This window comes from Denticeps clupeoides, chromosome 15 (assembly GCF_900700375.1).
Source record: "Denticeps clupeoides chromosome 15, fDenClu1.1, whole genome shotgun sequence".
Classification (NCBI taxonomy): domain Eukaryota; kingdom Metazoa; phylum Chordata; class Actinopteri; order Clupeiformes; family Denticipitidae; genus Denticeps; species Denticeps clupeoides.
This window is the reverse complement of record NC_041721.1, coordinates 1,270,962-1,297,080: the sequence shown is the minus strand read 5'-3', so window position 1 is coordinate 1,297,080 and position 26,119 is coordinate 1,270,962. Positions and strand designations below refer to the sequence as shown.

General features: G+C 46.7%; 1 protein-coding gene across 1 annotated transcript in view; it reads left to right on the top strand.

The window, feature by feature from the left end:
* Nucleotides 1–7,941: 7,941 nt before the first annotated feature.
* The window catches only part of LOC114764268 (pleckstrin homology domain-containing family A member 5-like), a 31,895-nt gene continuing 13,717 nt past the window's right edge, over nt 7,942–26,119 (top strand). The window contains 11 exon segments of the mRNA XM_028953751.1: nt 7,942–8,037; nt 8,285–8,368; nt 14,994–15,174; nt 15,290–15,394; nt 16,592–16,664; nt 18,480–18,580; nt 19,340–19,455; nt 20,530–20,848; nt 20,850–20,997; nt 21,000–21,633; nt 25,145–25,595. Of these exon segments, the coding sequence (XP_028809584.1) occupies nt 8,006–8,037; nt 8,285–8,368; nt 14,994–15,174; nt 15,290–15,394; nt 16,592–16,664; nt 18,480–18,580; nt 19,340–19,455; nt 20,530–20,848; nt 20,850–20,997; nt 21,000–21,633; nt 25,145–25,595 (2,244 nt within the window). The 5' untranslated portion in view covers nt 7,942–8,005.

The window sequence follows — 26,119 nt, the reverse complement described above, 5'->3', positions numbered from 1 at the left end:
TATTTTATGTTAAAGACATAAAGTGTAATATTTGGTTATGTTTGCAATATTTGCATATTTGTTTTCATTGTATACATTTGCAATACTGTGGTCTGTACAGTCGCTAAAACATTTCACTGCATATCATACCGTGTATGACTGTGTGACAAATAAAATTTGAATTTGAATGAACTGGCCTCATATTTTTACATTCGGTACATTGGCTCTTTTGTTACGCTTGTCTCTGCTAGAAAGCTGTTGCCAGGATAATGAGACAGTGACATGCAGTCAGGTGGCAGAGGCTTTTCTCGAGAGCCGTGCCCCCGCTCCGCCACGTTACCTACATTTCACTGCGTTTAGGAGCTCCAGCCTCCCGCTCCCCGCGGACTGGGTGGTTCGCGGCGCAGCCACGTCCTCAGAAGCACGACTTGGCCGATCGGACGCCTTCCCTGTGGGGGTCTCCAGCCCCCAACTTCAATGGAAGAAGAGAGCAGCTGGAATGTGCTTCTGAAGTGTATTTACACTTGTGAGGAACTGTATTATGACCTGCTCCGCATATTAATTAACAGCGGAGCGATGCATTTTGGTAACTCCCTGCAGTTAATTATGGAATTAAAGAGCTACTTAACGGACCCATGTTGTCAGGAAAGCACTTATTTAATCAGTAGGTGGTTTGTGGTTTGTGTTTCATCTGAAGGTCTGTGTAGATCATGTTGAGGTGGACCTGTTGGCCTGTTCGACCCAAGAACCTGAACCGGCTCACCATGGATCGTTGTGTGCGAGCAGCCATGTTTGAAATGAAAAGGTTTGGTTTGAAAACGCTAAGGGACAAGCATCTGAAACCCAAACCAGGACGAGTATTTCCCTCTGACCCTCCCCATGTCACATGATCCCGATGGACTTGACCTTTCCAAAGAGGCTAAAAACGGAGACATGCTTAACCAGCTAGGCATGAGGTTAGCGAGGTTATGCCAAGTCGTTAGAACCAGAGCTCTTAATTCAGTTTAGGACTATTAATGGTAGGCAGCGTATCTGAAGGCATTTCTTCATTCACTTTTCATGCACCGTGGTTTATTTCTTTCCTGCAGCTCCATGCTCCTTTTTCCTGACGCATTAGTGTGACAGGATAATTGGTCAGGGTTCGCTCAGGGACCTCAGTCTGGATCGGCAGATGCACGGGCCTGTGTCCAGTGCTCAGAGTTGCAGAGTTGCTTCAGCATCCCAGGGACTCAGCACCTGCTACAAACGACACTGAAATGTGTGCAGATCTCATCTGCATCTCTCCATTGTACGCTTCACATCTCAGATTTATGGGCCATGATGTTCCATGAAGTTAAAAGTAGGGCCGTCAATTTATAACAATTAGTCGTTATTAATCACTAATCTTGAATAATCCATTACACCAAAGCATTCTAAGGCCATATCGGTATGCAGGCACTTCACTTTGAATGGGCGATGTTGAATATTTAATCATCACATTTAATCATTTGGTCAAGGTCTATTGTAATCTGCTAATTTTGCAAATAATCGCGACTAATCTTAAACAATCCATTACACCAAAGCATTCTAAGGCCATATCAGTATGGGGCACTTCACTTTGAATGGCCGATGTTGAATATTTACCCATCATATTTAATGATTTGGTCAAGGTCTATTGTAGTCCGATGCCATCCTTAATTTTGTTTATTTTATTTTGTATCATGTTTTTTTTTCATGTATTTTTCCTGATAAAATATTGCTAAATAAGGAAGGTGGTGGGTGGTATTTGTGGTATTTGTTGCAGGAGCTGTAGGTTTCGGAGGTATTGCAAGGTCATCCAATGTCAGTGTTGATTGGCGCTTCCCCATTCTTTGCCTCCCGGACTTAGAAGGTGATCCTGAATTTCGTGTGTTTAGTGTAGTGGTCAGACGAAGATCCACCACCTCCTTGTCTTTCTCGTCCCCACCCTCTCTCGCTCTCCCTCGCTCTGCTGTCGCCATGGCAATTCTGCTCCCTTGTGTTTCTTCGGTCGGCCTTTTCAATGAGATGCTTCCACCCAAGTCCTCATTCAGACACAGAGATCGAAGGTTTTTCGCACGCCGAGCCGCTCCCTGCTGGTTTCTGGCTGGTTGCCGTAGTAACGTCACCATGCTGACGTGGTGAGTGGAGTCTCTAGACGGTAATTATCTGCGATGAATGACAATGTTCTGTTCTGTGGCTTTAATCAGTGGGGTGACGTACATTTTGTGGAAGTTGGTTGCATTGTCATGAACATACTATGTCTGTCTGCATATTATATCTGGTGTCTATATTATATCTCTACATCTGTCTGTATATTATATATCTGGTGTCTGTATATTATATATCTATGTCTGTCTGTATATTATATATCTGGTTCTGTATATTATATATCTATGTCTGTCTGTATATTATATATCTGTGTCTGTCTTTATAGTATATCTCTGGTGTCTGTATATTATATATCTACGTCTGTGTGTATATCATATATCTTGTCTCTGTACATTATATATGTCTGTCTGTGTATTATATATCTGGTGTCTCTATATTATATATCTACGTCTGTCTGTATATTATATATCTGCGTCTGTCTTTATAGTATATCTCTGGTGTCTATATATTATATATCTATGTCTGTCTTTATATTATATATCTGGTGTCTCTATATTATATATCTATGTCTGTCTGTATATTATATATCTGGTGTCTCTATATTATATATCTACATCTGTCTGTATATTATATATCTGCATCTGTCTGTATATTATATATCTGGTGTCTCTATCAAGGTTATTATAGTTAACAAAAACGAACAATAAAACTAAAACTAGAATTGAAAAACATTTTCGTTAACTGAAATAAAGAGTTAAAAAAAAAACGAAAACTAACTGAAACTGTTTTGTGTGTATACAAAACGAACTTACACAAACTAATATTATAGCAAAACGTCCTTCGTTTTCGTCTTTGTAATAAGCCTTTTGGGTTGAATTAAAATCTATTTACTTCACGCTGCCAGTTTTAAGCCAGGTTTTTGACCTTTATGGTAACACGTGGTCTGTGACGTCATGTGTCCATAGTCTGTCCGTGACGCCGCCGGCTAGCGTGATGGCTGCAGCGAAAGTCGGAAGAAAGCGGAAGAAAGTCCTATTTGGGATTTCTTTGATTATGACAGTGGCAAAAATAAAAGTAAGTGCCTTGTTGTAGAAGCAGGTGATACAATATGTGGAATACTTCTCAAGGGGAAAAACCCCACGAATCTGAAAGTCCATTTGAAAAACTCACACAAAAAGGCGAACCACCCGGAGCTGCAAGAGTCAATAACCTTATCGGAGCTAAGATGGATAAGGCTATTCTGGTGATTTTGATTCATGCACCTGACAAATATCCTAATTTACAAAAAAAAAAATAAAACTAACACTGTAACTAATAAAAACTAAACTAAAACTAAGCAATTTCAAAATATCAAAACTAATAAAAACTAGTAAATCTGCCTCTAAAAACTAATTAAAACTAACTGAATTTGAAAAAAAAAATCTAAACGAAATAAAAACTAAAACTAATGAAAAATTCAAAACTATTATAACTGTGGTCTCTATATTATATATCTATGTCTGTCTGTGTATTATATATCTATGTCTGTATATTATATATCTACATCTGTATATATATATCTGGTGTCTGTATATTATATCTACGTCTGTCTGTGTATTATATATCTGGTGTCTGTATATTATATATCTACGTCTGTATATTAAATATATCTACATCTGTATATTATATATCTGGTGTCTGTATATTATATATCTGGTGTCTGTATATTATATATCTACGTCTGCCTGTGTATTAATATCTGGTGTCTGTATATTATATATCTACGTCTGTCTGTGTATTATATATCTGGTGTCTGTATATTATATATCTACATCTGTCTGTGTATTATATATCTGGTGTCTGTATATTATATATCTGGTGTCTGTATATTATATATCTGGTGTCTGTATATTATATATCTGGTGTCTGAATATTATATATCTGCGTCTGTCTGTATATTATAAGTCTGGTTTTAAAGTTGTATGTTAGGATCTGCTTAACACATCCTGCTGGTTCTGTCAATGCTGCACATGGGGCTTTAATAAGATCAGTTTTGTTGGATTCATGGCGGAAACAGCGAGAATACCGTCGCGGTGTACCTGTGGTCACCATGTGAAGCGGTGAAGGACTTTAAACTCTTACTGGGGGAATAAGTGCCGCGATTCCAGTCTCACTCACCATCTCAGCGCGGTAAAGCGTCTTGCGCGGGTCTTTACGGTGCCTGGAATTACATACAGGCAGATTACACAGGCCGGCGTGGTAATCCCCGTGGATTAGGGCGGTTTGCTAGACCTCGCCCACTTCATCGAGAGTTTCACTCGGAAACGGTTTCACGTCTTTATACGATTAGTGTCTGTGTGTGAACCTGTCCCATCTTCCCACGGTGGAAAGGCCCCGGATTGGGAGGTCCCAGGTGGGGTGGACGTCTGAATGCTGTGTCTAAGTGACCTTTCGGAAAGGTCAGCACCGGTGCCGGCGGGACCTGGGAATGACGGGGTCTCCGCTGGGAGGAGGCGGCCCATTGTTCTGCGGCCGAGTGAAGATGGAGGTGGTGGCCGAGTAAGAAAGCCGCTAGAAGAGCAGGAAGTTTCATATTTAGCCGCGTTACCACACCGGCCCTGACATTGTGGGGGCGTCTGCACGCAGGAAGTGTGTGTTCAGGTGGGCCGTGGGCTCAGCCTCCCGCCGGTTGAAGTAAATAGAAGTGAAGGACGCGGTTGGCATTTTATTCACTGCAGCTCCCAACGTCTGGTTCCAGCGTTTGTTTCTTGACATCCGAACATTGTTCTGATCGGCGTTTTATACCAAAAATCATGAAATAAAAGAGTTTCAGGTGCATTAGCACCACCCTCTGGCAACACTTACCACGAAACCGATATCATGTCTCTCAACTCCCATTCAACAACAACAACATTTATTTCTTATATAGCCCAAAATCACGTACAGTATGTCTCAATGGGCTTTGACAGGCCCTACAGTTGACACCCCCACACTTGACCCTTCTGCACACAAGGAAAACTCCAGGAGAGAGAAAAAAAAAGAGAGAGGAAGAAACCTTGGGAAGGAGTGGTAGAGAGAGGGACCCCCTTCCAGGGTAGAGTGAGCCTGCAAATGGTGTCAGTGCAGGGTTGGATATGATATAAGTCCTACGGTTGTAGGGTTGGAGAAGTCCAGGATGTATTAGTGTCATGGTCTAGATTACGTGTCCATAATGATGTTACTGGTCCATTTGAATATCCCTGAAGCTGTAGTTGTAACGGTGGTGGTGGCTGTGGTGACCCTCTGGTTTGTTTTATGTTTCCTTGTTAAGCAGTTGTCAGGAACCAGGATGTTCTGCTTCTCTTCACTGGGATCTGCCAGTAGTCTGGACGCTTGATTCCGTGTCTCGGAGAAAAACAAACAGAAGCAGCGGCAGACGGTTGCACTGTACGACCGATACTGAAATATGTGGTATATGGTATATTGGTGCTACAGTGGCCCGGTACCCTAACTAGGACACTAGGTGAATTTAACTTTGTCTGTGTCTAACAGGGGACTCTGTGATAAACTGGACTTTATAATTGACACTCCATCAAAATCAAGTGAAATGAGGGTCTAGGACTTTAGCAAAAAGCCAGAGAAAAAAGATAGGTTTTGAGATTGGATTTAAACACTGAGACTGTGTCTGAGTCCCGGACACTGACAGGCAAGCTGTTCCACAACTGCGGAGCTCTATAGGAGAAGGATCTGCTCCCAGCTGTGACCTTCTGCACCTTTGGTACGTAGTGACCCCGCACCCATTGATCGAAGGGGGCGTGGCGGTCGTAAGAACCAAAAGTTCACTCAGGTACTGTGGGGCGAGACCATTTAGAGCTTTATAGGTTAAAAGTAGGATTTTGTAGTCAATCCTAAATTGATGGGTAACCAGTGCAGTGATTGTAAGACTGGGGTGATGTGGTCAAATTTCCTGGTTCTGGTTAGAATCTGGCTGCAGCATTCTGTACTAGCTGGAGTTTACTCATGCACCTACTAGAGCATCCAGACAGTAATGCAATGCAGTAATCTAACCTTGATGTAATAAATGCATGGACCAACTTTTCTGCATCATGCATTGAAATGATATTTCTTATTTTCGCAATATTTCTAAGGTGAAAGAATGCTATTCTAGTGACATTATCTACGTGCGAACTGAATGAGAGACCTGCATCAATGATGACACCTAGATCCTTCACTTCAATACTCGGTGAGATAGAAAGGCTATCCAGGGTTATTGTGTAGTCAGCCAGTTTATGGACAAAATATGGTTAATATGGTTAATATATTAATCAACACCACAGAAGGGCCGAAAGACTTGACGCCACGATCAGCGTCGGTGGGGTTTTACGGAGGTGACTGTGGAATCAGCAACATCAGCAACAAAATGCTGTCATGAAAGAAGACCACAAGCCTTACTTACTGCCGTTGTAGTTACCGTCTCTCGATGTCTCCTGGTCGCAAGGCCAGCAGCTGTGTTCCGGCCCGGGTGGACGAAGAATGGCGGGAAGTCGTACACGACCTGTTCTTCATCACCGATGTTTGGCGTTTAGAGGCTTTGTGGCGGAAGTGAAGATTTCGTTGCTAATTTGGGTTTGTTCTGATTCCTTGTACAGTCACACACACCTCCGGAATGGGTCACCGCCGGGCTGAAAGCCGAGTTTATTGCTCTGTCTGTTTATTGCTCTGTCTGTTCATCTCTTCCTCTCTCCTAAAGGAGCTCATTTGGGAGCGGGTTCCCGCTGCCTCTGATGCATCTGGGTAATTTTAATGTAGTTTTGCCCCTCTGCTCTCGGTTTTAATACCACCAGCTGTCTGCATCGTCACCGCGTATTCTAGCATCTCCTCCAGCGTCTCCTAAAGCAGGACCGCGTACATCTGTTACAGTCCCCACAACTCGAGAAGGGTCACTGGCCTCCTGCCCAGGTGCATTCTGGGTAGGACAGAGGAGCTAAGCGGAGCGAAAGGTGCCCTGCAGCTGTGCGTGAGCCAATTGTGTCTCTCCGTGTGTTGGACTCGGCCACGCGTGCCGCCCTGTTCCCGCCCCCGGGCTGCTTCGTGAATTCTAACGCCGCCGCGTCCCCGCCTGGTCGCAGGACGCCAGCGCACACTCCATTACCGGCCCGTATCCATGTGTTCCTGTAGGCGGAGCATCTGGGGTCATCGGGTCAGGGGCAGTGGTGGCCCATGAAGGTTGCCGGTTCGAATGCCGAGCCGCCAAGGTGCCGCTGAGCAAAGCACCGTCCCCACACGCTGCTCCCCGGGCCCCTGTCATGGCCGCCCACTGCTCACCAAGGGCGATGGTTAAATGCAGAGGACACGTTTCGCTGTGTCTCCGTGTGCTGTGCTGCTGTGTATCACAAGTGACAATCACTTCACTTTATCAGGGGCATTAGCAGCGGCTGCACTCATCGAGACACATGATTATTTGTCATGGGGACTGTCCCTGTAACTAATCACTGTAAGACATAAAATGGACGGTTGAAACATGCAGGCGCTTCTTCACGCAGAAGGACGAGGTTTTCTGTGGAAACTTCTAGTTTTCTTCTGGACTTGTTTAGCCTACGATGAATGTGTCAAGTTCTGCTGTCTGAGACCCTGCTGCAGATATAAAATGTCCCCGGAGGCTGGATTTATCCTCCGGCGCCTCGGACCCGCCTTTTCTCGGATGCGGGACGTTAACGGGCCCGGCGCCTTGTTTACCGGCGAGAGGTCGCGTCCCGGCGGCGCCGGCCCAGACCCCGGCCTCGTTACCCGCCCGGAGGGGCGCCGAGCTGAAGGGAGCCTGTCCCCCCCGTCCCCGCCGCAGCCGCGTATTTATAGGAGCGGCGCGGGGAGGAGGGTCCCGCAGCTCCCGTGATCGGCGGCGTACGACCGAGGAGAGGGAGAGAGCCGTAGCCGCGCCGCAGCGAGCGGTCAGGCAGCCATGCTGAAGTTTACCACGACCCACCAGTCGAGGTTCGTACGTGCCGCGGCGCCGGGGGGCTTCGCGCTTCTTATTCTGCCCGCTTATCACGTTTTCTATGCGTTGTTCATGTGAGAAATGTGTCGTTTTTTGTAATTCTTGTCATTTTCAGCGCTGGCGTTATTTCAGCTGTTAAACTGCTCAATGAAATGGGACATAAAATAAAACATCATTTAGTCGTGATGACAGAATGAGTTTAATGTTGTTCTCTCTCTCTCTCTCTCTGTCTCCGTCCATCAGTCACAATGAGCGGAAGGTGACCTGTAAGCACCCGGTCTCCGGTCAGCCCTCGCAGGACAACTGCATCTTTGTGGTCAACGAACAGTAAGTGGCTTCATCCCGCGCCTCAATGCGTCGAGTGTCCCGCCGGCCTGGGGACAGATGCCGCGTGTCCCAAAAGGTCCGATTAGGATGAACGTCCTGCGCGTTTCTCACGGACCTCTTCACAGACCCCTTCTGTTGACTTCATTCCACATGCTTCACATTAGGAGGGACACGGAGGACACACAAAACACGAGAAAACATCTTTCACATTTACATTTACGGCATCTACCCGACGCCCGTATCCAGAGCGACTTTCAGTCAGTAGTTACAGGGACAGTCCACCCCTGGAGACACTCAGGGTTAAGTGTCCGGCTCAGGGACATCGCGTTACAGGAATTATGATGCAATGTGACATTTGTGTCTCAAATAATAATTTGTATAATATCAGAGCTGAGCATCTACTTCAGTATTGACAACGTAGTATAATTAAAATAGGACTGTCGATCGATAACAAAACATTATAACCAATGAATCACTCATCAAGCCCAAAAAGTAAAGTGTACCTGTCAATCATAGTAGCCGGTACGGTGTTTTCAGTGATGATGCATCCTTTGTTGGTTTCACAAGTGGGAAATGTGGTGTGATATGGGCGTGGCAGTCGGCGTGATACGTTGCCCGTGATAACGCTGGTGTAACGCCGGTGTAACGTGCTGATATTGCCGTTTATTATTGATCTCCTGTGGGTAGAGAATGTGGAGAGGATGAGTATTTTAATGCCACGCGGAGGAATGAGGCGAGGTGAGAGTGCCGCTGGCGTGCCGCTAACACCTCTCCCGTTAGGGCGTGGCCGGGACGTCACGTGGCGCCGCGTGTTTTTTATTGGGAGGTGTTGCGGGAGGTTTAGGTGAGAAAGTTGCAGGGACGGGTGTCGGTGTTAACGAAGGTGAAATTTAACAGCATCCATTTCCGCCGTCGTCTCTTTTCTGAACCTGCTGACATATTTAATCACTGTGTGCACGGTGTGCTGTGCTGCTGTGCATCACATGACAGTCACGTCACTTTAAATGAACCAAGGACGCATTACAAAGAGGATAAAGAACAGTAACAAAACCCACGTGCACATATATTCACACAAAATAGAAAAACGCTGAGCGGAATAATGAAGGCTGGAACGTCTGGTGCATGGGACAGTGAGGACATCACTGTTGGAGGACCCGAGACTGTGACAAGGACTGTACGGAGCTAAGAGCTGAGTAAGATGGGGAAGGGCAAGGTTATGTGGGGCTCTGGAGGTAAATTGGGAAAGAACCAGGGTGACATGAGCGGAGCGGTTTGTACGGGCGACGACCGTCTCTGAGTAGGTTTTGCAGGGAGGACAGTGAGGAGGGACGTTGCAAAGACGAGAAAATGAAAACTTGGAGAGCGATACGACAGAAGGCCCTTGATTCTGTTCTTATCGGGACAGAGCCGAGGCAACACCTCGTGCCACCGGCCTGACAGGGAGCGGAGAACAACATTCCCCTTGTGTTCTGCAGCTCGGAACCTCTACGCTGTTTTAATGTCGTTCCGATGATTTAGAACCCAGAGCAAACATCTCACATGTTTCACCTCCGTCATGCAGCAGATTCCGATCTTTAGCTGCCGGAAGGCCGAGTGTGGAATGAACATGGACATGATGAACGTGATGTTTACTCTACATCTATATATGTATATATATATGTGTGTGTGTGGTGTGTGTGTCAGGTCGGTAAAGGAGCGGTCTATAGTACAGATCTACAGGGTGGGCCATTTATATGTATACACCTTAATAAAATGGGAATGGTTGGTGACATTAACGTCCTGTTTGTGGCACATTAGTATATGTGAGGGGGCAAACTTTTCAAGATGGGTGGTGACCATAGTGGCCATTTTGAAGTCGGCCATCTTGGAATAGGAATAGGGTCATGTGACACATCAAATTTATTGGTAATTTCACAAGAAAAACAACGGTGTCACGACTACGGACTTACGGGGGAAGGAAGCGCAGAGGTCTGACATGTTGGGAAGGGGTTTTTATTATTAAATAAACAATAAACACAAATAAAGACTGGCGCGGTGGCCGAAAACGATTTAACTTAAATAAAGAACACAAACTAACCCGTAGGCGTGTGGCGATTGCCAGAACTCAAATTACAAAAATGCACACTGTTGCCAACTGAAGTTCACGAAAATGCCGGAGACATGGAAGGGGCGGAAACATCCGGCATTTAAGCGCTGTCAGGATTGGCCACCGGTGTTGAGCACAGCTGCAGTCAATCCTGACAAACGGTGTGCTTTATTCTTTCATGAGTTATTTACAAGTGTCTGACCACTTATAAAATGTGTTCAATGTCACCAACCATTCCCATTTTATTAAGGTGTATCCATATAAATGGCCCACCCTGTACAGGAGCTCATTAGTGTCAACACAAATGCAAATGTTTTTGGCAGAACTGTTTTGCATATTGTAAATTTGTTGCTTTAAATGCAGATTTTTAGACTAAAATGTTAATTTGATCTGCAATCCTCAACCACCGTCGCCAGGTGAGGCGTTTTAGTTATCGAGGGGAAACGGAGGATATTCTCCGGTGATCACATTTTAAACGCGCTCATTTCCTTACCCTCTTCGTCTAGTGCACGAAGCGCGCAATGAAAGCCGGATTTTTAGACCCAGTTACAGCTCTAATGTAGACGACAGGACAAGAGATTCACCCTGTCTTCAAACAGAACGAATATTTCAAGAACATATTAGTAATTCTTAACACAATTCTTAACACAAATAAACAGCGAATGCCACATAACACATGCGCTATAACCCTGGGATAAATATTGGTGCCTACTGAGGAGTTACCAGGCTTACAGTTTACTTTTACCAAAGATCTCCAGGTCTCGTGATGTGATATTAAAAATGCCCTGCATAAAGCATTAGAATTCATTTATATAGAGACGTAACGATGCAGTGCGATGCAATAGGATTCACGACTTTACACGGTAGATTGCGTTTGCAATATAAATTTTTATACCGTATTTCCTATGATTCGCGGTTTTTAATATGTATGTAAGTGTGTGTGCTTCCTTTAGATACTCCAGCTGTTTTTCCTTTGCGGCAGAATAATAAATTCAGCTGCAGATTTGCTCTGCCTCACCTTTTTAAAGTGCCATGGGGAGGGGGGGCGTTCAAGTCGCAGTCGTAATTGAGGTTTTTAATTCTGCTGAGCACATGGGGCATGATGGGATAATTGATGTCATCTGAAATCATCATCACTTGTTTTGTTTTTTTATTTGTTCTCATTTATCTGACGCGTTACCGCAGCGCTGCGATTATAATTTATCGTTCTGTTATGATTTGTTAAGTTTGACTCTGTGTTTAGTTCATTTTTTCCCCCTTTTTTCTGTTTCTAGCGTGAATTGTGGGAAACTCGGGCAGCCTGTTGTAAACAGGTAATCTCCCCCGGTGCACTGCTGTTAAAAAGTCTCTCATCTGTTCACGTCGCCATTTCCACTTCATCCACTGGCAGAACCGAGCTGTTCGTGTGTGTGTGTGTGTGTGTGTGTGTTAATGTTTACTATAATGCATATTGTACTCATCCTGACCAGACCTGGTGGGTTGAGGCCTGATTAAAAACGCGAGTAAGACAGCTGCACACCTGACCCTCGTTCACTCCTACATTGCGTTTAGGGAGGCCGATCACTCGGGACCCGGGGACGGAAGCCATCCATGTCCTACCAAGACCACCAAGTGAGTGACCAGCATTTCCTCCACAGCTGGTTGAGTGTCATGTGACTGTCACCCCATTCAGTGGAGCGTTAGTGCTGTGATAATGAGCGAGTGATGAGTCCACACTCTTCATATTGCTAACATTGTCAGGGCATGGCTTGTGCCATTTACCGGCGGGGAAGCAGATTTCAGGACATCCGGCACTCATCCTCCTGCTGGGATATTCAGGAGCGTCTCTCACTGTCATCCAGACATGGGCCGTGTTCACTAATGTCACATTCAGAACGCTTGAATTAAATCACTGATAACCTGCATGTTGGTGTTGTTAGTGGGCGTGGTCACATTCACTGGAATTAAAGCGCCTGATAACCTGCATGTTGGTGTTGGTAGTGGGCGTGGTCACATTCACTGGAATTAAAGCGCCTGATAACCTGCATGTTGGTGTTGGTAGTGGGCGTGGTCACGTTGACTGGAATTAAAGCGCCTGATAACCTGCATGTTGGTGTAGGTAGTGGGCGTGGTCACGTTCACTGGAATTAAAGCGCCTGATGACCTGCATGTTGGTGTAGGTAGTGGGCGTGGTCACGTTCACTGGAATTAAAGCGCCTGATAACCTGCATGTTGGTGTTGGTAGTGGGCGTGGTCACGTTCGCTGGAATTAAAGTGCCTGATAACCTGCATGTTGGTGTTGGTAGTGGGCGTGGTCACGTTCACTAGGAATTAAAGCGTCTGATAACCTGCATGTGGGTGTCGGTAGTGGGCGTGGTCACGTTGACTGGAATTAAAGCGGCTGATAACCTGCATGTTGGTGTTGGTAGTGGGCGTGGTCACGTTCACTAGGAATTAAAGCGTCTGATAACCTGCATGTTGGTGATGGTAGTGGGCGTGGTCACGTTCACTGGAATTAAAGCGCCTGATGACCTGCATGTTGGTGTAGGTAGTGGGCGTGGTCACGTTCACTGGAATTAAAGCGTCTGATAACCTGCATGTTGGTGATGGTAGTGGGCGTGGTCACGTTCACTGGAATTAAAGCGCCTGATAACCTGCATGTTGGTGTTGGTAGTGGGCGTGGTCACGTTCGCTGGAATTAAAGCGCCTGATAACCTGCATGTTGGTGTTGGTAGTGGGCGTGGTCACGTTCACTAGGAATTAAAGCGTCTGATAACCTGCATGTGGGTGTCGGTAGTGGGCGTGGTCACGTTCACTGGAATTAAAGCGTCTGATAACCTGCATGTTGGTGATGGTAGTGGGCGTGGTCACGTTCACTGGAATTAAAGCGCCTGATGACCTGCATGTTGGTGTAGGTAGTGGGCGTGGTCACGTTCACTGGAATTAAAGCGCCTGATAACCTGTATGTTGGTGTTGGTAGTGGGCGTGGTCACGTTCGCTGGAATTAAAGCGCCTGATAACCTGCATGTTGGTGTTGGTAGTGGGCGTGGTCACGTTCACTAGGAATTAAAGCGTCTGATAACCTGCATGTGGGTGTCGGTAGTGGGCGTGGTCACGTTGACTGGAATTAAAGCGCCTGATAACCTGCATGTTGGTGATGGTAGTGGGCGTGGTCACGTTCACTGGAATTAAAGCGCCTGATAACCTGCATGTAGGTGTTGGTAGTGGGTGTGGTCACGCTGACTGGAATTAAAGCGCCTGATAACCTGCATGTTGGTGTTGGTAGTGGGCGTGGTCACGTTCACTGGAATTAAAGCGCCTGATAACCTGCATGTTGGTGTTGGTAGTGGGCGTGGTCACGTTGACTGGAATTAAAGCGCCTGATAACCTGCATGTAGGTGTTGGTAGTGGGCGTGGTCACGTTGACTGGAATTAAAGCGCCTGATAACCTGCATGTTCGTGTTGGTAGTGGGCGTGGTCACGTTCACTGGAATTAAAGCGCCTGATAACCTGCATGTTGGTGTTGGTAGTGGGCGTGGTCACGTTTACTGGAATTAAAGCGCCTGATAACCTGCATGTTGGTGTTGGTAGTGGGCGTGGTCACGTTCACTGGAATTAAAGCGCCTGATAACCTGCATGTTGGTGTTGGTAGTGGGCGTGGTCACGTTCACTGGAATTAAAGCGCCTGATAACCTGCATGTTGGTGTTGGTAGTGGGCGTGGTCACGTTGACTGGAATTAAAGCGCCTGATAACCTGCATGTTGGTGTTGGTAGTGGGCGTGGTCACGCTGACTGGAATTAAAGCGCCTGATAACCTGCATGTTGGTGTTGGTAGTGGGCGTGGTCACGCTGACTGGAATTAAAGCGCCTGATAACCTGCATGTTGGTGTTGGTAGTGGGCGTGGTCACGCTGACTGGAATTAAAGCGCCTGATAACCTGCATGTAGGTGTTGGTAGTGGGCGTGGTCACTTTCACTGGAATTAAAGCGCCTGATAACCTGCATGTTGGTGTTGGTAGTGGGCGTGGTCACGTTCACTGGAATTTATTCATGTTTATTTCTGGAAAAGTTGGTGACTTTAGTCAATACGGCCGTCAGGAAGACATGAATTCCCATTTTTGACATTTATTGACAACTGTTAAGAGGCTGGGTTTGTTAGGTTAAGCTTAAGTGCATATTTCCATGTACAAGGAACCACTAGCGAACATGTGGGACTAAACGGGAGATCCAGGTCCTCGTTACTTACCTGGGACTCGTGGCTGGTAATGTGACCCAAAACCCGACGCTACCTAACAGAGTTTTCGCTCCACATACCTGCTCTCCCTCCTGACGTTGTAACTTTAAGAATGTAGGGCAGCACCAGGACACAATGGCTGTTAGTCTACAGGCTAGATTAATCTTGGTGAGGACGAGGAGATTCTTCACCTTGCAAGCAAGACTTTACGAGGGATAGAAGTTGGACGTCAGTTGCCAAAACGTGAACCTACCCACCGGCCTGGCAGATTGATTCCCGCCGGCTTCCTCCTCGTCATTCGCCCCTCGCTTCTTTACCCCTTTCCAGGCCGGCGGCGAAAGCACCTGCCACCGAGAAGAAGGAGCGTCCCACCAGCACCATGAGCGAGGCGTCCAACTACACCGGCGGCTCCAACTACACCGGCGGCTCGGACTACGCCGCCCACCCGGGCAGCCCCGGCCAGAGTGAGTCCCTCCAGAGTCTTCCTCCATATTCCAGAACATTCCGAGTTTGTTTCCACCGACCTTCATCCACAACAGGACTGTAATTATTCAGCTGAATGGTGAATAAAACAGTTATAAATACACAGCATGAATAATTCAGCGCCATATTTCTGCCCGTAGCCGTCGAGATCTTCCAAAAAGGTTCATAATTTTGGGAAGCGCTCCAACTCCATTAAGAGGAACCCCAATGCGCCGGTGGTGAGGAGCAACTGGCTCTACAAGCAGGTACCTTCTCCCGACCGTGAGGTTGTCATGGTGATGTTGATTCTCAGGTCCAGCGATGGGCCGGCTGGAAGCAGATGCACCCTGAGTGAAAAATAAGATAAGATAGACCTTTATTAGTCCCACAAGTGGGAAATCGCACTTGTCACGGATAGAAAGTGGACAGAACAAAGGTAATGTACAGTCAGTATCTACACAAAAATGTACAATGGGTACACCTGTACAGTTGATAGCGGTTGAACCTCTCCTTCCCACATCGCGGGTGCAGTAGCCTGCCACTGAAGGAGCTGCTCAGTGCTGTCAGGGTCTCCTGCATGGGGTGGGAGATGTTGTCCACCATTCTCCTGTCACTCGCCACCTCCACTGGGTCCAGGGGGCATCCTAGAACAGAGCTGGTCCTCCGGATCAGCCTGTCCAGCCTCTTCCTGTCCCCAGCGGAGATGCTGCTGCCCCAGCACACCACACCGTAAAGAATGGCTGATGCTAGCAAATGAACAAAATGGTGGAAAAAGCTCAGTCGTTTTGTTAAATTTTTTGATCATTACATGTGAAGTATCATTTTAATCATTACATGTATCTAATACAAATACATTTTTTACTTTTGAAGTTTTTTAATTTAATATTTTTTTTATTTCTGGCATTTATCAGACACCCTCATCTAGAACACCTTACAACCAGTACAATTAACTCAGGGACACGGTGTGGGACTTCTGGTTCATCGGCAAGTGTTTCACCCACCAGACTGAGGAAATGTGAATCACATAGAAGCCCCGACATTCGTGACATTCCATATCCTGATGCATGTATGCTATAAAATATTACCAGTCACCTTATCGCCAAACCTTTTGCCAGTATGTTAGTTTAGTGTGGGGTTCTGCTGACATTTGCCGAGTGAGAACTTTGTCTTCTCGTTTTGCCTCCCATTGTCCCAACCTTCATTTCCAAGACCAACAGCCCCTCCCCCCTGAGTGAGGAGACACGAGTATTATGATAATTAGGTTTGGGACGGCTGAGGGTGACAAGCTCATTTGAACTCATTATCTGCTCCGGCTCTGTGGACAGGAACATGGTCAACGAATGATCGTGAGAGAGAAAGGTCCGGAAAGGTCCTGATATAAAAGACGGTGAAATGGTTCTGGACTGGGGGGGCGGGGCTGCTTATTGGAAGGCTGATGGGTGCTGTCTTCTCGCTCTCTGCAGGACAGCACCGGGATGAAGATGTGGAAGAGGCGGTGGTTCGTCCTCTCCGATATGTGTCTGTTCTACTATAAAGGTGCGTGAAGAACCTGACCGGGGCATTAATCCTTTATGAGTTGTGAGTCCTGTAACACTGTACCCGCTTCTTTCCCCCTGAAGTCATCGTATGAAGGCATTATGGAATGAAATGTTATGGAGCAGGGATTACTGGATCCTCGGGCTTACCTTCTCATGTATTTATTTGGTTTTCTGCCGTTCAGTCGGTTGAAGGAGTGTGGTGTTTCTGATCAGAGGAGATGTGGAGAAAAGGAAAGTGCAAGCGTGTATGTTAACATGAAAAGCGTATTTTACAAAGTGCGGCTGGTTCATGTAAATTGGATGTGAGGCCGATTTGAAAATCATTGGCCAGCAGAACTTATTTCCACTGGTCACTGACTGAGCACAGCACCCAGTGCACACAGTGAAATGTGTCCTGCTAAGAACAAAGGAGGAGAGTGAAAGCGAAGTGAGTGTCATCGCGAAACACTGCAGCACAGCACACGGTGACACGGTGAAATGTGTCCTCTGTATTTAACCATCACCCAGTGTGTGGGGACGGTGCCTTTATCAAGAGGATCAGCAACCTTCCGATTACGGTCCGTTTCTTTACCCGCCACCGGTGGTGCTTCATTATTTTACAATGCAGAAAGTCTTCACAGTGTACATTATCATCTATATATTTATGTCTGTTGATTTATCTGAGAAAATGGATAATAGAATAAAATGTTGTTAGTAATGAGTATGGGTGTCGTTAAATAGACAGCCAGTTTTGGTCGTTGTGTCTATATAATGATTTTTTTTTTTTCGTATCCAGATATTAAGTCCTTTAAAGCACTCAGCTATGTGGTTATATGTTTTTTTTTTTTTTGAATGATTAATGAGTATTAATTCGACATTTGCTCCTGGGGTCGCAGGTCACCATCATGCCGTTATATCCACTGCGCGGTTCAGCCACAGCGGGGATTTCATAAGAACCTTCAGAGGGAAACCGACAGGCGGTTTATCAATTCACTGAGGGAGAGAGAGGTGTTCTTACAGGAGCAGGACGTGCTCCGGGTTCTGATGATAAACCGCAGTACACACACACACACACACAGCAGCGTTATTATTCTCAGCTTTTTCCTGCTGGCCTGGTTGAAATGAAGAGTTCAACTCAAAAAAAAAAAGGAACTCGTAGCCAAGTTGTCACCGAAGGTTCAAATCCCGAACCGCCAAGCAAGGTACCGTCCCACACACGGCTCCCCGGGCGCCTGTCATGGCTGCCACTGCTCACCAAAGCGACGGGTTAAAAGCAGAGGACACATTTCACTGTGGCACCGTGTGCTGTGATCCTTCAGAATGACAAAAATCACTTTGTCTTTCCTTCTTTTTTTTTTTACCAGGATTAGGGGGCAGCATGTCTGTCGCCCCTGTCTGTCAGGGTTACAACTGCATGCAGAAAGCAACAGATGCCTGAATAATGGGACCAAAGGAAATTGATTCCTCAAGCAGAACATGAAATGAAATGAATATGAATGACGATCAGTCGTCTGTTTGTCAGTACCCATTTTAAATGGATGTGGGAAATAGAGTGACTTTCAACTGGAATGAAGGCCACTTTGCTGCCAGTTTGATGCGAGTTCTGGATATAACAGAGTGTGAAAACTGGCATAACTCACACACACACACACACACATCTTTCTCAGCATCACACACACACACACACACCACACACACCAGCGCATCTGAAATATATGCAGATTGCGTTTTCTGTTGATTTGTCCCGCTGAATGGAGTTTCAACAGTGTTTTCCGCTGCAACGCGGGCATACGCGTCAAAGTAAAAAACCCGCTGCCCTGCGCTCCGCATTCAGATGAAAAGGAAGAAGGCATCCTGGGAAGCATCCTCCTGCCAAGCTTCCGCATCTCCATGCTGTCCGTGGACGACCATATCAGCAAAAAATACGCCTTCAAGGTCAGCACGTCTCGGCGCGCGTCTTTACCTTCTCGTTTTTCAGGACTTCTGGTCTCTGGACCCCCGTCGGGCACCGAGGGCTGCACCTCAAATGATAAAAACCCACTGTTGAATAATGCACCAGAATTCGTATCTCTAAGTATTAGAAAATGTAAAAAAAAAATGCCATTCGTTTATTTTAACACTTAAAATTAAATTAATACGTCTTCTGACAGCCCTAAACCTTGATATATGCCATGTAAACCTTGCATGTAAAGCTCGCATTATCAGAGTTTCACTCTCTACGTGTCTGTAAGCTGCGTTGCCAGTAGCGCTGTGCCGAGGAGATGTTTTATGCATCGTGGACAGGCCTGGAATTTGTCCCGTGTCCGTGTGGGGATTTTTTTCTTGTTTGCTGACCGTCTCTCTCGTCTCTCTCTCTCTCCTCGGACGACCCGCTGTGTCGTCTATGAGGGCTGCGTCAAGAGAGAAGCCGCCTGCGAGTTGTGCTGTTCTGTTTTGAGGTGAGTCCACCGCCCCGTCTGGGCTGAGAACGTGGTTGTCCTAGCGTCTCTCTTTCAACATCACAGAACTCCTGACTGCGTCTCCTTACCCAAAAATGTCCCCAAATCAGGGTTGTTGGGAAAGCTTTAGTTTAAACTGCACGTAGCAGGTTGTCCAAGTCGATATCAGGTCTCCCTAATGCTTTTGTCTCCCTGTGTGTGTGTTTCACTCTCAGTGTGCCCTGCCCAGTGTCTTCAACGTGTCCCCTTCCACCAGGCGACGCACCCAAACATGCGGACATATTATTTCTGCACAGACACGGCCAAAGACATGGAGTCCTGGATGAAGGTGATGACGGACGCCGCCCTTGTTCACACTGAGCCAATCAGGAGGTGGGAACATGTCCCTGGGGACACAGTCACCCAATCACATTCACAAAATATGATGTAAAGTGCAGCAGGAAATGCGAACACCGGTACACGTACGCTAAGAAATTACAGTAAAAGTCTTTTTTTTTTTTGCAAAACAATATTGGTATTTGTAATTGCCATGGTGGTATTGGCATGCAGAGTTGCAGCTGGTACCTGGGCACCAGAAGTGGCAAAAGTCCACACAAGTCTAACAAAATGTACTTAATATGGCTTAATATATTCAGTGTGAGCAAATGTTTTGTAGCAGACAAGCAGAGATACCAGACTAATGAAGGTCAATTTGCCACAGTCTCCACTGTACACGGTGGTCCGTCTAGGCCTGAGCGCGACACCAAAACGTGTACCACGGTGCCCATCTTAATGATATATAACGCCAATTACTTTAATCTAAACTAGAATAGCATGCCTGTCATGAAGATGTGAAGAACGTCTCGGAACTGTAGTAACAAACATGGTGTTTTAATTATCATATCTGGGATTATCCTATATCAGGCCGATATATTCATTTCTACACTGAGATTACACTGTGGTGCCTGTGTGTGTGTGTGTGTGTGTGTGTGTAGAAGTAAATGAGTTCTAATGCGGGTTTTTACTCACCCTGCTTCCTGGAGATTCGAGTTTAGTATCTTGTAGGCCCTTTCTCAGGGCTGTTGTAAAGAGGGACAGGAGGACATGTTCCGCCTTCAGAGACCTGCAGCATAACCTGAAGAAGACTTCACAGTCTCCCGGACTGCTGTTAGAAATACGAACTTCACCACCACTTCACCACCACCGTCACTTGCTTATTTACGCCCTAATTACATACATACTTCTCTAACTGGTATATTAACCCATTGAGTATATTTTTACAATTAGACATAATTGTTGTCATAAAATGCTTTGTGTTCAGTATAAACTCACCGTCGCCTCTAGAGGAGCAAAGTGGTATTACAAGACCAGATGCTGCTAGCTAGGTAGCATTAGGAAGCTAATTCGAGGAGAAGTCTCTTTAGATCATTTTTAATAGCTAACGCATCCTGCTTCTGCCTCTCCCAGACTGGATAAGTTAAAGACGGAGCACCACGGCCCCCAAGAGATGAACAACATATTGAACCACCGGGCCCTGACCCAGCCCGAGATCCAGAACAACGAGCGCAACCACGAGGCCATGCGCCTGGAGGACAGGAAGCAGAGGGCCCTGCTGGAAAAGCCCGGCGGCCATCGGTGTGTGCCGCAGAAGGACGGGGACAGGTACGCGCCCCAGCGAGATGGCGACAAGCACGCCCTCAAAATAGACAACGAGCACTGTGGCCTGGCGAAAGACCACAAGAAGTACGGCCTGGCCAAAGAGGTGGAGAAGTATGGTTTGGTAAAGACGGGGAGAGAAATACGGACTTGTAAAGGATGGTGACAAGTATGGGCTGGTTAAAGAGGTGGAGAAGTACGGACTGGTCAAAGATGGGGAGAAATACGGACTTGTAAAGGATGGAGAGAAATACGGACTGGTGAAGGATGGGGGGAATATGGACTGGTTAAAGATGGAGATAAGTATGGGCTGATAAAGGATGGAGAGAAATACGGACTGGTTAAAGATGGAGAGAAGTATGGGCTGATAAAGGATGGAGAGAAATACGGACTGGTTAAAGATGGAGAGAAGTATGGGCTGATAAAGGATGGAGAGAAATACGGACTGGTTAAAGATGGAGAGAAGTACGCTTTGGTAAAGGAAGGAGATAGACACACCCTGAAAAAAGAGGGGGAAAGACATTCCCACTTGACCAAGGAGCGGGAGAAGCACGCTGCACAGAAAGATCTGGAACGTTACGGCGAGCGGTACGGTTTCCAGAAGGACGGCGGCACGGAGCAGCCGCTCACCAAAATCAACAGCATCAAGCTGCAGCCGGCACAGGCGGCCGCCATCGCCGCGGCCGTGTCCGCGTCCCGGCAGATGCAGGCCGCTCAGCAGCGCCCCCCACTGCTCAACGGGCCCGGGGAGCCGGCGGGCGAGCGGAGTCCCGTGGACGCGGGGGTCGCCGGGGGACAGCCGCCGCCTCTCACCCAGGAGCCTGAGAAGAACCTGCAGAGAACCGGCTCCACCCAGCAGCTGGAACAGTGGGTCAGGATCCAGAGGACACGGGGCCTGGACGACGAGACCCGGAGGTGCGTCTCAGAGTGTGTGTGTGTTATACTGACTTTTGCATGCAGAATTTCTTAAATGTCCAATATAACGTTTGGGTGCTGAGAAGACATGGACATTTAAAGTGAAATACCTGACAGTCATAGAATTCAAAACTGCATTAAAAACTGTCATCTTAACGTGTTGAATGGAACGAACCAAAACCTCAACTCTACCTCTGACATCATTCTTATCACTTTGGTTGAGTCGGTCCTTAAATTCTTCATTTTCACACCAAATGGCTTGAAATTTACACTTGCTTGGCATGTTTAGGAAGGACGTGTGTCGACACAGACTTTGCGAGAAAGACGCGTAAATACAAATTTTTACACGTTTCGGCTACTGCACTAGATGCAATTAGCAAATGATTGCACCCAAATGATCAAATTACCTAACTAGAAATCATCTTACCTGTGGGAACCCTGGTTATAGGACTGGGCGATATGGCCAACAAATTTATCACAATATACTTTCCCATATCAAACGATTTAATGCTTTTTTTTTTTATCACAATTTTTCTGATATTGCCAGACAGTTTATTATCATATAAAACCATGACCTTCGCATGACCTTTTTTTTGCTCTTTGCTAGCTTTACACCGTGAAATACTGTTGTGTTGTTCACAAACATCTCGTTCAAAAGAATAAATCTTATAAGGCGACGTACTGAACCTGTATTGCCACTGCAACAACTCACGTGCAGTAGGACACAGCAGGTTCTGTCAATGATTCTGTCAATGAATATTTTGAATAATTTTTTTTTTGTGTAAACTGATTCTAGTGATTCAGTGCATCTAAAAGAACTCTACTGTGAATCACGTCATGTGGTACTGCGTACGTTTCTTCCATATTCCAGCACCTCAGCAGCCCACACATCACAACCTGCAAAATCCCGCAAAACCTGTAGTCTGAGGTGAAATTTGTTTTATATTTACAATTTTTGGGGCAGTCAAAATACCATTTCTCAAAGGTATCATAACTTCAGTTAAATAAAAAGGAGTAAAATAAAAACCTGCCCACACTGAAATCTGATTGGCTTATTTTGCTACGTACACAACATAGATATGAACACTAGGTGTCACGTTGAATAGGGCTGTCTATGGGGTCCACAGAGCTGCCATCTTGGGACGGGGTAAATAAATGTGGCATACTAAATTAAAGAACCATAAATCATAAAATTTGATTCTTATTGTTTTGGTTTGTTACGAATGTCAGAAGTATTGTAAATACAAAATATTCGAACTACATTTACATTACAATTTACATTTACGGCATTTACCAGGCGCCCTTATCCTGAGCGACTTACAATCAGTAGTTACAGGGACAGTCCCCCCTGGAGACACTCAGGGTTAAGTGTCTTGCTCAGGGACACAATGGTAGTAAGTGGGGTTTGAACCTGGGTCTTCTGGTTCATAGGCGAGTGTGTTACCCACTAGGCCACTAGCACCAACTATATTCTAATATCTTTATCGTGATCATGAAAAATGACGTAGGCTGGTCAGAGATCGAGCGGAATTTAATGGCCGGTGCTGGTGTGTTAGTTCGGAAGGTTGATGTTGTGCAGGTCAGTGAGAAGCATTTACGACATTTCTGGGTTCTATGCCGCTCCGTTTCTCGGCTCAGCGTGTCACTTCATTTTACCAAAACTCTCACACCTTGGCTTTCATGCTAATTTGTTGATTCCTGTTATCGAGGAAGACTGCAACGTCTTCATCACATCTTCACCTTCCTCTCGGCACCAGCAGGAAGTCGCTCTCGTCTCCCTCCTCCTGCGTTTTTATTTCGGTTTCAGCCTCTTCCGTAACCCTGAGGAGCAATTACGCAGCGCTTTGTTCTGCCAAACGTGCAGCTACTGATTTCTGAAGCATCGCGCTGAACGTCCAATCAGGAAACCATTCAGAGTTGCTCGTCATGCTCTTCATGGACTGCCAGGTGACCAGAATTTATCTAGCGATAAACGGCGGGATTTCCAGCCTAAAAAGCCGAAGAATTTTGGTATTTCTAAAACATGCAAACGTCGAATCTAACATTTATGCGAATTCTTCTTAATATTACGGCAAATTTCAATTAGCCTCAATTCGCTTGCAGATCAGTTCAAAAGGATTCACAGGACTGTCGTGACATTTTAAATTTCTTCATGCAGAAGGACAACTTGATGCACGAATTAGATGAGCGAAGGCATAAGATACACACATTCATCATGTCAGTGTAAATGTGAAGGTAGTGGAGGCAATAACGTGGCCTCCCAGGGATGGAGGGTTAAACAACGTCAGCACTGCGGTTACTTCTTTGACTACTTGATGGCTAGTTGATTAAATATCGGCCCAATTAAACATTTACACGTACGTCATTTACCACACGCCCTTATCCAGAGCGACGTACAATCAGTAGTTACTGGAGACACTCAGGGTTAAGTGTCCTGCTCAGGGACACGATGGTAGTAAGCGGGGTTCGAACCTGGGTCTTCTGGTTCATAGGCGAGTGTGTTACCCACTAGGCCACTACCACCCTGGAGGGTGTCGCCAGTCACAGCAGTGCCGCGACCTACTGTCACCTGAATTGTCCTACAGTCGCGCAGCGTTCCGTCAGACGTCAGGGTTTATGTCCTCGGCAGACGGCGGCACCCGCTGAGGACTGTGGGTAGCAGAAGTGTGGATTCGATTATGATTCCTGAAGCATCATGAATCATCCCGTCAATTCTTCTACATTGATTCACATTCGCACGTTTTCATGTACATCAGTGAGACGAGAGTTAAGGACGTCTGAAGCGTCCACACGGGCGGTCCACACCAGCGCTCGGTCGGCTGCGCGTTCAGATGGCGTCAAATAAACACCACATGGATTCTTTTCTCTTGACAACCGAAATGCCAGCGGCGAATGTTAAAAAGCGTCAAGCGGACTTTATTGAACGCATCTACAAAGCGCAGCAACAACATGTCTCTCCGTGTACCCGGACCAGACCTTATTATGATATTACATTTATGGCATTTATCAGACGCTCTTATCCAGTGCGACTTACAATCAGTAGTTACAGGGACAGTCCCCCCCTGGTGGAACTTGGGGTGAAGTGTCTTGCTCAGGGACAGTAAGTGGGATTTGAACCTGTGACTCTGTAGTCTTCTGGTTCATAGGCAAGTGTGTTGCCCACTAGGCCACTACCAGTAGTAGTAGTAGGCTGCTACTACTACTATTACATTTACATTTACAGCATTTACCAGACGCCCTTATCCAGAGCGACTTACAATCAGTAGTTACAGGGACAATTTAGGGTTAAGTGTCTTGCTCAGGGACACAATGGTAGTAAGTGGGGTTTGAACCCGGGTCTTCTGGTTAATAGGCGAGTGTGTTACCCACTAGGCTACTGCCACCCTTTTCTATTAAGCTTTTCTATTAAGCTGCTTTTAAACACCCTGCCGCCAATATTATTTGTTGCTCACCGTTTATAACCGTTGTTTAGAGGTCAATAGATGAACTTCTCTCTCTCTCCGTGGTCCAGCATCACGTCCTACCAGACTCTGCCCAGAAACATGCCGAGTCACCGGGCACAGGTGGCACCCCGGTACCCGGAAGGGTACCGCACGCTGCCCCGCAACAGTGGTGTGCGGCCGGACAGCATCAGCAGCCTGTCGGCGTCCGTGTACGACCGCGCCCTGGGGCCGTCGGCGGCAGAGAAGCGGCGCTCCATGCGCGACGACACCATGTGGCAGCTGTACGAGTGGCAGCAGCGGCAGGCGCACAGCCGGCAGCACGCCTACAGCACCCTGCCCAGCCCCAAACAGCTGGGCAGCATCGCCGAGCGCGCCGCCGGACAGTCCATCCCCACCTCGCCGTACCACACCTACTCGCCACGCCGCTCCTACAGCACCACCCCCCGCTCCGAGGTGTCCTCGCCCGTCTTCCGCGGGGACGTCACCATCGACCGCCGACATCGGGCCCACCTGGCCAAGGTAGGACGTCAGCAGAGTAAATCCTAACTAATTTATCCTAATTAATCCCAACTTATCTGGTCTTAAATACTGATCAGTGTTACCTGGCAACCATCCCTCTGACTTCGTTGTGTAACATTTATTTCCTTTTTTACACTACATTACATTTACGGCGTTTACCAGACGCCCGTATCCAGAGGCAGTGGTGGCCTAGCGGTTAAGGAAGCGGCCCCATAATCAGAAGGTCACCGGTTCGAATCCCGATCCGCCAAGGTGCCACTGAGCAAAGCGCCGTCCCCACACACTGCTCCCCGGGCGCCTGTCATGGCTGCCCACTGCTCACTCAGGGTGATGGGTTAAATGCAGAGGACATATTTCACTGTGTGCACCGTGTGCTGTATCACAAGTGACAATCACTTCACTTTAACTTTAAAGAGCGACTTACAACCAGTAGTTTCAGGGACAGTCCCCCCTGGAGACACTCAAGTGTCTTGCTCAGGGACACGATGGTAGTAAGTGGGGTTCGAACCTGGATCTTCTGGTTC